Consider the following 14,474-nt stretch of genomic DNA (forward strand, 5'->3'; position numbering starts at 1 on the left):
ATAAATATAAAAAATGACTTCTTTTGTTCTTAAAAGAACAGACTTTCACTTCAATTTGTATCTAGTTCTGATTAATTTATCAATATAATTAACATATTAATGACAACAACAAAGGAACCAACAATATCCATTTGTAAGAACACTTGTGATTACGACACTATGTCAGATGCTTTACTTACTTACTAATCTTTGAAACACTACCACACAAAAAACCCCCCACATACTAACTATATATTTTTTATAATTGAAAAAACTGAGGCTCACAGAAATTAAGTAACTTGACTGTCAGTAAATGAAAGTATCGGAACTAATTCAAACTTAGGTCTAACTTTAAAAATTCATGTGTTTTTAGAATGTTGGGTGCCTCTTAAGACCCAGAAGAGGTGGCCTTGCTATGACTGTGTAGACATACTTCGTTCTCCCCTTGTCTGAGATATACAGCATTTCACACATATTTGTACAAACCTATTTATCACAACATACTTTAAATATTTGTTTTCATGTTCATATTCCATACTTGACTATGAATTACTGAAAAGGTCTAATCCTTATTCACCCTTTCAAACACAAAAATTTGATAATTTGATTCGAAAATTAACAAAAGTAGACTCCACTGTTACTTGTAATTATTACATATGTAAAATACAGAACAGCTTCAGAAAAATGCATAAAACATAAGTGTATAATTTAATGTATACAGTGAATATTGACATAACTACCATCCAAATAAAAAAAAACAGAGAACTGTCAAAATCCCATAAGATCCTCCCCACTTCCCAGCATCATTCTTGATCACAATCTACTTTTCTCCTCAAAGGCAACTATCTTGACTTTTGCAAATATTCTTTACCAGTGTGTCAAGCAGGTATTTCATTCATTTTTATTGCTCATCATATAAGCATGGGATTAAAATCCAATAGGATTTTATTGCTCATCAATCCCATTGGATGACTATGCCACTATTTATCCATCTATTGTAGATAAACATTTGGGTGGTTCCTAGTTTGTCCCTCTTATAAACAATGGTGCCACAAATACTCTCAGGAGTGTATCCTGGTTATATATATCTATAGATATATCTATATCTATATCTATCTATCTCCTGGAGATAGATTTCTCTTTCTCTGAGTTTCTTTAAGGTTTAAACCTAGAAGAATTCCTGGGTTATAGTATATATGTATATTCAACTTTATGATACCAAATTATTTTTCTAATAGTGTGTAAGAGTTCTCCTTTCTCTATCTCCATGGTAACATCAATATTGGCAAATTTTTAATATTTTTGCTAATCTGCTGGGTGTGTATATCAATGGTATAATGAGATTCTAGTTTGTATCTCCCTAACTATTAATGATCTTGAGCACTTTCTCATGTTATTTAGCTATTTTAACTTTCTTTTTGTAAAGGAACTCTTCAGATGCTTTGTGCATTTATTTTTTTTAAGATTCATTTATTCATTTGAGAGACAAGAGTGTGTGTGCACATCCATGTTCATATCCAGGGGGAGGGGCAGAGGGAAAGATCTTCAAGCAGACCATCCACTGAGCTTGACAAGGGGCTCAATCCCACAACCCATGTGATCACGACCTCAGCCAAAACCAGTAGTCAGATGCTTAACCAACTGAGCCACTCAGATTCCCCTAATCTTTTGTGCATTAAAAAAAAATTACTATTTTTTCTTATTGATTTATATAGGAATTCCTGATGTATTCCAGATACTGGTCTTTTGCCAGCTATATGTTACAAATAAGTCCCTATTCAATGGCTTATCTTTTTATTACTAGCATTTTCTTCTTATAAACCACTCTTAATTTTAATGTAGCCAAATTTAGCCACCTCATTCTTTAATGGTTAGTGCTTCTTGGTCTTAAGAAAGTCTTCCCTAAATCTGTAGTCATAAATATTTCTAAATAAACACCATGTCCCTAACTTCTAGTTTCTGAATAGAATACAAGAGCTATCATCATTGGCAAGGTATAACCTTTTCATATACTTCCATAATAAATTTGGTTCAATAAAGTCTAGATATAATAAAGCAAGCTTTATGCTCTTTCAGTCTTCCTAAAGTGAATTTATAAATACATTGTCTACAAATGCAGATTTAATAGATATTTACAAAATACAGCTACATTAACTATACTGAACACAGTCAAGAAATTGTACTAAAAAAAAAAATCTCTAAGTCAAAATATACTAAAAAGAAAGCTATTCGTGCACTAGAGCTCACACAGTTTGTCCATAAGTGATTTATTTGCTCAAAGTTTATTCATTCCAATTTTCTGGTACTATTCTAGAGATTGGCTCAATAAGCATATCTGAAAGTTGGAAGTTACACCTGAGATTGGGGAAAGAAACATAAGCAGACACGAACTCTGAAAAAAAAAAAAAAAAAAAAGCACTATGATGTTACTAGAAATACATGGGCAGGTAAATACCATTTCTAGGTTATAATTCATCATAAAGAAAAAGGCCATACCAATATATTTCTTAAGGTGCAAGTGACAAAAAAGTAATTTTTTTCTAAGGAAACGAAAATTAAAAGAAGGTTATGTTCAAAGTAGTAAGGCAAAATGATCTTTCAATATAACTAACATAGAACCTTTCCTCTAATGATGTCAGGTAAAAACAAATGCATCTAAGTATTTTTTTTTCAGTATAATGAAATGTCCCAGAAGAAATATATGCTTTACTTTTTTATTGGAAAGAACAGCATAGAAGCCACTTCTTTAAAGTACTTAATTCCATTCTATCTCTTAGCTGATAAAATACAACACAGCTTGTTGTGTTGTTTGTATTTGTAAAATGCAAAGCTTAAAGAGCTTTCTATCATGGCTAGTTGCAATACAACTATTGGTTGAAAAGGGGGAATATGGAAGCTTCCCTATGAATATGATTTTCTCTATTTCAAGAATTAGAAAACAAAGCCAACCATTTACTTTTCCATTCAAATATATTGATCCAGGGTGACCTTCAATATATTCTTTGGCAAGATATAAACTGACAATTCTGCCTTTAGTCACCTAATTAAATACCAAACTTAAAGTGAAATTTTTCTGTTGTTTAGTAGAGTCATAGGATTATTCTCTAATATTAAGTAGACTCATTGCATGAAGGTCAGCAAACATTTGCTAGTAAGTTTGCTAGCTTAAAAATAAAATACAGAGACAAACATAGAAATAGAACTAAATCACACTGTAAAAGCAAATAGAGTATTTAACAACATTAAAAATTTTCAGTGTGTTGTATTTTCAAAGCCACTTCTGAACAAAGACAAATACTAAAAGATACACCATTTTGAGAACATGAGAAGCATGATAGGAACCATGCTATACTGAGAAGACAAAATACAGATTGTGAATGCTGTTTACAGCTTATGCTATTTAGACAACAGTTCAGAAGTACAGTTTCCAATTCTTTTTTGAAACACTATCAGAAAAGAAAATGAAATCAGTGCATTTATAACTATTTGTGCAGATAACACCTTCTATAAGGCGTTTCACTATCTCAAAATAATGCATACATCACCTATCAGCCTGGATAATCACAAAAAGCCAAGAATAAATGTTAGTGTGAAAGCAGAAAATATAATTCAAATTTTTAAAATGTCAGAAAAATCTATAGTTATAGCAAGCACCTGAAGTTTCAGTGATTTCTTTGCCATGAATATTAAAAGAATACTTTCATTTTAAAAGAAAAATATAACCTCAAAAAAGTAGACAAAATAATGTCACAAGTTAAAATTTTGAAAGGAAAACAGATTTTAAAATATTTTAAAATATATATTCAAATATTTGCTATAATAAATCTTTTTCATACAAAAAATCAATTTAGATCTATTTCATTAACCAATTATTTAATGTCTAAATCATAGCCGTCAAATGCCTGATTTCATTTTTAAATTGTTACCTTAAAAATAACAGTTTCTTAGTAAAAACTAATTATATACAAACACATCAAACAAGAAGGCTATTTCAAAAATTATACTTGGACAGAAAACTTCACTTTAGTCAGGACTTGAACTGCTAAAGCTTACACATCAATTTTAACATAGTTACTATTCTGCAGAAAACAGCCAAACCAGTATCAATATTAAAGAACTGGGTTTCATTTGCAAAAACCTCAGAGCAATTTACTTATTTATAGAATTTTACCTTTACCTCAAGTCCAGAAAATGTTTTAATTTTATCGAAGGGTCATAATGTTTCTATAATTAAAGCAAAAATTCATGCTATCAGCAATGCAAGATTTGTACTTCACTGAATCACTAGTTCTCAAGTTTGGGCTTTAGAGATTTTAAAAGAAAATATGGAAAAGCCAAGCCATATAGCAGCAGTCACTAAACCTGAACCTTTAATTATAGAATCGGTTTCATTTTAATGAAAGCAGTTTTAAGATGTTAGAATGTCTAGTTTAATGAAAAGCCTGCAAGAAATTAAGAAAAGAATGCAAGATTAAACAAACAAACCTGGCAATGAAGGAGAAAGTTCATTGTATCCTCCAAATGAAGCATTCCGGACAAGCTTTCGGCCATCAATTCGTGGAGGAAATAAAACAGGCGAAACCACAGTACAGGAAGAAAATCTACGTTGTTGTGAGCTCTCTTCTTTCATGGTTTAGGAGGTCTATTTAACGTATACTTTCGCCCAGAAGGATAATTAGATCAGTATGGCAATGAGAGTCTTTTCTCTCACATCCAAATGTAGCGAAACCCACCAGCACAAACAAAGGACACACACATTTAACAGCAAAGGAGAAGGACCAGAGACTGTCAAATCAGCAATAAACAGAAAAGGCATTAAGCCACGCTAGTGGGTGTGTTTTTTTTAAATGAACTGATAAACAAGGAAGACTATTCCACTAATGTTTTACCTTTTTATCAAACCACAGCAATGCCCTGAGCTGAACTGCTGCTTTAGTAAAACAAAGCAAGATCAATACTTAAGAGATTCAGGATGAAGTAAAATGAAACCTTTTTCTCATATCTGTTATGTTTTTTGTAGTATCCACCACACTTCCCACCTCTTCCGATTCTTTCCAGTTTTTGCTTACTTCAGAAATGGATATAAACCATAACACTGTTTATCTTTCCTGAAGCCTCTAGATCTCTATCTAATCCACTGCTTACCTCAGCCATGTTTAAGAATTCATAAAGCAAGATACTCTTTCAAGTACAATTTTGATGGATTCTAACAGCTAAAACCGAAAATAAATATTTAAGTTTTACCTCTAGCAAGGATAGATGAGTCATTAAGGCAATGTTAATGCAAATGCATCAACAGGGAAGATTGAAAAGACACCATAATAATGCTGAGTGCTCTAATACATGTTGTCTTGAAACAGATATGAGCCGCAATAGTTCCTGTTCATTGCATTTGAACTTTTCAAAATATATCATCTACCAATGAGGATGTTCCAACTTAAAACTCTCCTATTTAAAGGAATATGCAGCTTTATTATCACAATAACAAATGGAATATCTTTCTATACTAGGTTAAAACTTAAGTTACTGGTATGATCTAACATTATTAAATCTAATAGTAAAGTACCAATAGCCAAAATTATATACTATGCTATCTCTTTATAACTAATCTTTAAAGTTTCAAGAAATTCTTTCCTAGTTATATTAAAACTCATTTTCCTGGGCAGCCCCGGTGGCTCAGCGGTTTAGCGCTGCCTTCAGCCAGGGGTGTGATCCTGGGGACCCGGGATCGAGTCCCACGTCGGGCTCCCTGCATGAAGCCTGTTTCTCTCTGCCTGTGTCTCTGCCTCTCTCTCTGTGTCTCTCATGAATAAATAAATAAAATCTTTAAAAAAACAAAAAGTTCATTTTCCTTATTCTACCTTAATTGAAACTTAAAAAGCTCTAGTCAATTACTTTCTTTATATATCCTGGATTGATTTTTCTGATCACAGTTCTTACTTTCAATCTAGAAATAAGCCCCTTAGCTAAACTAAACTCAGTTTAGTTCATTTTTTATAGATACTTTACTATACAAACTCAGTTAACTTCCTATTATTACACATACATTTCAAGGCTAGTTCTCCACTCCTATACAACAGCATTCTATACAAGCTAAGTCTGTTGCTCTTTACTAGAATGGACACCTAACAAATTGAATTTCCTTATGTAACATGTTCTTTCTTGGGCAAAGGCATTTCAAAATCAATTAATGGTAAAAATAAGTTTACAGTTAATAATTACAATAACAGGAATTTATGCTTTTTTTTTTGCTTTTCTCCATGTCATGAAATACAAATGACAATTATAGACAATAAAGAAACGATAATTCATCATGCAATGGTGCTTGCCTCTCAAGGCATTATAGTATAATGGTTAAGCAGGATTTGAAATTAAACTGCCTGGGTTCAAATCCCAGCTGGATGCATCTTAGTAATTATGTTAATTTCTGTGGGTCTCTGTTTCCTCAACTATAAAGTGCTAATAATATTACCTATATTATCCAATTGTTTCAAGGATCAAATTGGACTATATGTAACATCTAGAAAAGTTCCAGGTTAAAATGGCAGAATGAAGACATTAAACTAACGTGTTCCCTCCTAAAACACAATTAAAATTACAGGAAAGGGGTAAAATCTTAAAAACATAAACAATTTATAGGTATGGATTCCACAAGTATGTATCCAGGATACATATATTTGATACTGGAAAGCATGAGATTAACAAGTAGTCACAGTCTTGCAGATCCCAGAAAGCTGAATCACAAACCAGCAATGGTAAAAACTGAGAACCAGCCCTATTTATACCAAAGAATCCTTTTGAACATAAATCATAACACCAAGTTCCTCTAGATAAGGAATCAGATAAGCTATTGACATCACCAATAATTCTGGAATCAAGATCAAAATAAAAGCAATGCTTTCAAAATTGGAAGAAAAATGACTTCCAACTTAAAATTCCATACCCAGCCAAACTATCAATTACATATTAGGGTACAATAAAGATGTTTTTAGACACACCAAGGTCAAAAACTTACTTTCCATATGTATTTTCAAATAGTTTACTAGAGAAGTCCTTCTCACCTGGGGTTCATTAGGACTATTGCACTAAAACATCTACTTTTCAAAATGAATTACTCTTTTCTCCCGTATATCCATAATGGCTCTAGCCATGCACTATAATCCTGGAGAGAACTGAGAAAATATTCACTTAAATTATTTTCTATAGACCTTACTTTCTTCATAGGCCCCACCTGAGAACAGTTGTACTAGAATATATACTTTACCAAAAAGTGACAGTGAAGAGTTAGAATGCATGGGACCAGGAAACAGCTTAATATAAATGTGCTGTCATTACCCAAAAAGTACCCAATCACTATACCATCTCTTTATAAACCAAGGACAAACTGAGTGAACTTTGCCCAATTTTTTTCTGACTTTGGCTTGTCTTGATATGTTGATGAAGTTTCTTCTCTGTTTCCCATGCTATACTGTTTGGATAAGGCGAGTTCACTTCCAGTAAAGAACAGTACAGAAGTGTTCTCATTCCTTTTTTTTTAAGATTTTGTTTTTTAGAACAGTTTTAGGTTCACAGCAACATTGAGAGGAAGGTACAGAGAGATCTCCCATATTTGACCTGCCTCCACATATGCATAGCCTTTCTATTATCAATTCCCCTCACCAGAGTGATACATTGGTTCTAAGTGATGAACCTACATTGATACATAATCACTCAAAGTCCACAGCTTATCTTAGGATTCAATTTTTGATGCTGTACATACTATGGGTTTGGACAAATGCATAATGACATGTATCTATCATTATAGTATCATTCAGAGTATTTTCACAGTCATAAAAACCTGTGCTTTGCTATTCATTGCTGCCTCCCTGCTAACTCCTGGAAAGGACTGATCTTTTTTACTATTTCCATAGTTTTGCTTTTGCCATAAGGTCATATAGAACTCTAATGAGTAACATTATATCTAAGTCTCTGTTGTTGGTGTTTCATTCGTCTCAATTTCAGCACCAGTATCTCCTGTCTTACTTAATGGATCTTTATGGTAAGTACTAAATGGCCCTGACCCTTGCCTGGCTCTGCTTCTTTAGAAGGGTCTTGACTCTTCTTTGCCCTTTGCTCTTCCTAGACAATTGAGGATAATCTTACCCAGTACCAAGAAAAAAAACTGTTGAGATATGGATTCAAAATACATTGAACAGATAAAATCATTTGAGAAGTGACATATTAATAATACTGAATTTTCCTACTGGAAACATGGTAGGAAAATTTATTGTCTCTCCATTTACTGAGAATACACTATCTTAGTGTTACACTTTTCTACATAAAGATATTGATTTATTAGACTTACTGCTATATACCTTTCTTTTCTGTTAGTTTAAGTGGTATTTTTTGAGCTGCATCTTTTAAACTATTTGTTACTGGTATATACACTGCAGTTGGAACATGTATCCAGTATTTTTTTTTTTTTTTTTTTTTAGATTTTATTTATTTGACAGAAAGAGTGCACACAAGCAGGGGGAGCAGTAGGCAGAGGGAGAGGGAGAAGCGGGCTCCCTATTGAGAAGTGAACCTGATGCGGGGCTTGATCCCAGGACCCTAGGATCATGACCAGAGCCAAAGGCAGATACTTACATTGCATTAGTAATTTTAATAACTTATCTGTAAATTTGGGTAAGGTTCTGTATAAATAATTACACTACTAATAAAATTTGTTTGCTCCTTTAATTTCTTTTTATCTTATTCACTAGCTAAATTCCAACTAGTGTTGAAATGACCCATAGATGGTACACACCTTTTCCTTCTTCCTAATTCTAATTACAAGGTTAAGAAAGAGTTCCTTTCTATTTCTAATTTGCTAAAAAACTTTATCATGAACAGATGTTAAAATTTTCAAATACATTTTAATGGGATAACATAGTTTTTCTTCTTTATTCTGTGTATTAAATGACATCTAGATATTCTTTTCTTTAAGATTTTATTTATTTATTTATTTATTTGAGAGCGAGAGTGAGAGCGAAAGCGAGAGCAAGATAGAGAGCGAGAGAGAATCTGAAGCTGATTCTGGGCTAGGCAGAAGCCCAACTCAGGACTCAATCCTACAACTGCAAGATCATGACCTGAGGCAAAACCAAAAGTTAGAGCCCCCACTACATCCCCCCCCATCCCAGCACAGAGCCTGCTTAAGATTCTCTCTTCATCTTCCTTTGCTGCTGCCCTCCCTCCACCTTTTCTCCTCTAAAAACAAAAAAAAGATCTAATCCAATTTCAGAGATATTAAAGTAGGAGGAGGGGTGCTTTTTCAGACTTAATGAAATCATACAGTTCTAAGGTGAGACTGGAATTACATTTTTCCCTAAATGTTCAGTAGAATTTGTTTTTAAATATATCTGGGCATATGAAGTTTTCCTAAAGATAATTTATATTACTAATTAGAGTACAAAAATCACTAGAATTTCCTATTACTAAATAAATTTTAGGAAGTATGATCTTTCTAGAAATTTTTCATCTAATTTTTCAAATTTATTGACTAGAGTTGGTTATCTTTTAAACATCTGCCTATATTTTTAGTTGTGTCTTTTTATTCCTAATGATGTTCACTAAGTTAAATGCTTGCTTAACTCATTACTTTTTAGCTCTTTTTGTAAAGTATTAGCATTAAAACTATTTAGGTTTCCTGCTTGGGAATTCTGAAGCCTCCTTAATCGGAGAGTTGTTTTCTATCTTTTTTTTTTTAAAGACTTCATTTATTTTCTTTTTAAGATTTTATTTATTTATTCATGAGAGAGGCAGAGAGACACAGGCAGAAGGAGAAGCAGGCTCCATGCAGGGAGCCCGACACAGGACTCCATCCCAGGTCTCCAGGATCACACTCCAGGCTGCAGGCAGCACTAAACCGCTTGCCACTGGGGCTGCCAAAAAAGACTTCATTTATTAATTGAGAAAGAAAGAATGTGCATGGGGGCATGGGCAGAGGGAGAGGAAGAGAAAATCCCAAGCAGACTCTGTACTGAGTGTGGAGGCCAATGCAGGGCTCAATTTTATGATTCTGAGATCATGACCTGAGCCAAAATCGAGAGTAAGGTGCTTAACCAACTGAGCCACCCAGGCACCCCATCTTTCAGCCTTCTGAAAGGTTCCCAACACAATATTGCCTGGGACGCGTGAGTGGCTCAGTGGTTGAGCATCTGCCTTCGGCTCAGGATGTGATCCTGGAGTGCTGGAATCAAGTCCTGCATCGGGCTCCCTGCATGGAGCCTGCTTCTCCCTCTGCCTGTGACTCTGCCTCTCTCTGTGTCTCTCGTGAATAAATAAATAAAATCTTAAAAAAATATATTGTCTTTAATCCATTAACTCACATTCTGGCATTTATAATTACAAATGGTGAAGATGGTGGTCTGGATGGTAGGTAATTTATGCAGATTTTCTCTGGTGGCTTGCTACTTCATGTGTTTACTGATTTTTCCACATCCCTGCCAGCATTCGGTGTTGTCACTGTTTTGGATTTTAACAGGTGCACACATAATGCTATCTTGTTCTGTTTACATATGAACTCATAACTAAAAATCAATAATTTTCAGAGGCCTGTGTTCAAACCTCTCCTCTAATAAGTACTGTGTTGATTCTTCCAGACACCTCCGAATACTAATGACCCAAGATCCAAGATCATTTTAAACTAAACTGAGGGAAATAAATAAATAAATAAATAAACAAACAAACAAACAAACAAACTAAACTGAGGAATGTTACAGTTTTTGAAACAGAAATGGTATGAATTCTGGCCCCAAGCTACAATAAAGTCTGAAATATGGGATGCAGCTGGTCAAGAATGATAGATACCAATGTAGTAGAGAGGAGCAAAGAAGCCACAGTCATAGATAACAGCACAAATGATGAATCCTTTGCCAGAGCCAAAAAATCGTTTGAAGAACCTAAAAGGCAAGCTAATTGTAATGGCTTTATCAGGAAACAAGGCTGACCTTGCAAATAAAAGAGCTGCCGATTTCCAGGAAGCACAGTCCTATGTAGATGACAACAGTCTGGCTGGCTATTACATAGGTTTTGTTGTTTGGGTCAGGGAATGGGCTTTCGTTCTCTTTGAACATAATATAGTCAAGGTACTAACAACAATGTACATTCAAACTTGATTATTTTATATTTGATCTTCAAAAAATAAAAATAAAAAAATAAATTTGATCTTTAGTGGTACTATAAATAAGACATTACACTGCAGTCTCCATATGTTTATTACTTTTCTGTAATATTTAATAAGAGTTGCTTGAAAGTATACAAAATGTACAGTTACTAAAATAGCTAATTTTTCCTTTTTCTCTCTCTTTAAAAGGATGGGGTTCAGTTGTTCCAACATGGCTAAACCATAATAAATAATGTATCAGTAACTTGTAACATAAGTAAGTACTGCAGTGTATTAGTAATAATCTTGCAGCATTGTTTTCCAAAGTTTCTTTTATTTTGATCAGTTCAGTATATTGCACTGATTATTTTAGGTATTTTCATATATGATATCTATCATGTAGTTAGAGATGATTAAATCTAAATGTTGACCTGCTAGCAGAACTTGTACATTTATAGCAATTCAGAATTAGTAAGGAAAACAGTTCACCAGTGTTTAATTTTATATTGAAGTGCTCAGGTTGGAATAAAGTGGTATAGAAAAAGCAAACACAAAAACAAAAATATAAAACAAAAAACCCCTACCATACCCATCATTTTGATGTTCTTCCTAGGAAGGTTTTTGTCTGAATATCTAGTTTGCTATATTACCGGAACTGTAATATATAAAATTCACTTACATGTTTTCATGTCCTTATGCTTCCCTACCTCTTGTTCCTAAATTTCACAAATTGGGACTGAGAATATCATTTTTGGTTTGTTCTTGCTTTCTAGTACAGAACCCTGTATCAAAAAGAATAAAAGCCAGATTGGTGGAGGAGACTCTTGGAAAATCCTGTACTCTCCAGGGGGAATTTGTCTGTCACAAACATCCTTCTTTTACCTGGAAAATAAGTGTTTGCTAAACTTCACTGTTTCATTATTAAGTAAAACTTAATTTAATTTTGAATATACATTCAAAATTAGAACCAAAATGAAAACACAATTTTTTAAATGAAATTGTTTATCTTCTCTCAGAAATTACGCAAACATTGGCAAATTAAGTTATTATCTTGCTTTGTATTTACTTACAATATAGAAAACTGGTATCTCCATGCCTCAAATAAGGAAAGGAAAATTGTAGCAATTAACTTTATAGGTGAAACTATTTTACCACTCGTGCTAAGAGGAAAGGATCTCAACCTGCCAGACTTTGGAAACAAATGGGAGGAAATCTCAATAGAAAAGAGCTGAGGAACTAGTGCAAGTAGTACATGATAGTCCTTTAATGTTATCTTAACACACACACACACACACATACACCTTAATATGTAGATGTACACACACATACATATTTTTAAATTAGATATATGCACACAAAACATTTTTATAGGGAAAAAAGTGTCCTGTAGTAAGATGAACATTACTGCTTGGATGAGAAGCAATTAATAAGGCCTGGCAAAAATAAGATGGAATCCTCTCAAGTTGGTAAATATATTTAAAATAGAGCTAAATTATTCATTCTCACTTTTCAATAAATATTTTCAAAGTACTTCAGTTTACCCTACAGGAGCAGAGGAATATTTGAAAAACATAGATACTGCAACATTTCACAAGAGATTTAGAAAACTATTTCATTCTCATTTTTTAATTTGCCAAATATTGTATCTTTTTCATTATTTAATAGATACTTTCATGCCTCTCTAAGCAGCAATTATCCAAACTTCAAGAATTTCAAACAGAAAACAATTATGTCTTAAATAACTTTAAAAATCTAACAGTGAGGATTCAGTAACTCAGAAGAAAAGTAACATAACCTCCAATGTATACTATCCAATGTATACTACCAATTAAAACAAGCTATGGCTATAAACCAAAGCACAGCATTTAGGAGGAAAAAAAATTAAAGATGGTGGGGATAAATTCAAGTACTCTTTCAGGTAAAACAATTTTCATGAAATAAAACACATATATTCAAGACACATTTGTTATAATGTGCATAGTCTCATAAATATTCAATAATTGATCCTAGAAATACCTTACCAAGGAAGGAAGAATTGCTTCGGTTCATGGAGGAAACTGACTTCTTGGTCTCCTTTTGCCTAGAAACCACTTTATAATGAAGGTGTCACCTGAGATTTATACCAGTGATGTCTAAAATTCACCCTGGGGAATCTGGTACAACATTTTTACACCAGTAAACTCACATTAGTAAACTCCGCAAAGAAAATCGCCCTTTACTTTGAAGTTTTCTATTAAGTTGTAGATATAGATACATCATGTCATGTGTAATGCTACAAATGCTACCAGGGCATTCAAGTGAAAGGACTTGGCAGGGTTAAGAGAATTTGCTGAAGGATAAGAGAAACACAATACTAAGCATATACATTTTAATTTAAGTCTAGATAAAGGAAGCATGGTCTAAATTTATTTTGATAAAACTGGTTAAGCAGGTAACTGATTAAAGTAGGTAACTTCCAGTTTAAACATTTTAAAATTTTAAACATTTAAAAATTAGTTTGAAACAGACTCCTTTAAGTTTTGGCAAAGCAACATTTTATATTCTCTTAAAAAGCACTATAAATGAAAAATGGTTTTGTAAGACTGAAAGCATGCAAAATAGCTTTGTATGATCAAAGAATGAAAGGATAGCTACAAGATGAATTACAGTAACTCATCAAGCTTTGATAACAATCTCAAATGTCATGTAGTGAGAACACAGTATCCATGTGATGAGCTTTAATTTAGTCTCTAGGCTCCATTAGAGCTGTCCTTATTCAAAAGTAGAGCAGGGAAAGGGAGACAACAAGCCTAATTAATATGAACGTCTTTCTGGATAAATAACTAAAATATGTAAAAGGTCAAAAAAGTCAGCATAAAACAAATACCATCCTATTTAAGAGACTGTAATCATACTAAAATTAAAAGTATTTTTTTTAATTTTTATTTATTTATGATAGTCACACACAGAGAGAGAGAGAGAGAGAGAGAGAGAGGCAGAGACACAGGCAGAGGGAGAAGCAGGCTCCATGCACCGGGAGCCCGACATGGGATTCGATCCCGGATCTCCAGGATCGTGCCCTGGGCCAAAGGCAGGCGCCAAACCGCTGCGCCACCCAGGGATCCCTAAAAGTATTTTTAAGTAAACTGGTATACTATACTTAACTTTGAATAAGGAAAAAAATCTGACACATAAATAATGTCTGGAATAATCTGATTGATTTCCATAACCTAAACATATAAATAATTAAAAGACTACCTTGATGTGTGTGGGCTTCAGTGAGGAGACTCAGTCTCCCTAGTTCCTTCGAAAAATGAAAAGAAAATCCTAAAACAATGGAAAGAAACCACACTGCAAAAAAATAGACTTAACAACTGTTTTTAAGGGA

General features: G+C 33.3%; 1 protein-coding gene across 8 annotated transcripts in view; it reads right to left on the reverse strand.

Annotated features, from left to right (window-relative positions):
• OSBPL8 (oxysterol binding protein like 8) overlaps positions 1-14,474 on the reverse strand; it is a 143,095-nt gene that overhangs the window by 44,065 nt on the left and 84,556 nt on the right. The window contains exon 1 of one of the 8 annotated variants that reach the window (XM_038558502.1): positions 4,465-4,624. The exons of the other annotated variants lie outside the window; for them this stretch is intronic. Coding sequence (XP_038414430.1) covers positions 4,465-4,609 — 145 coding nt within the window. The 5' untranslated portion in view covers positions 4,610-4,624. Of the gene's footprint in view, positions 1-4,464; positions 4,625-14,474 lie in introns of those variants that run through there. 8 annotated transcript variants of the gene reach the window in all.

Source organism: Canis lupus, chromosome 15, assembly GCF_011100685.1.
Source record: "Canis lupus familiaris isolate Mischka breed German Shepherd chromosome 15, alternate assembly UU_Cfam_GSD_1.0, whole genome shotgun sequence".
NCBI lineage: Eukaryota > Metazoa > Chordata > Mammalia > Carnivora > Canidae > Canis > Canis lupus.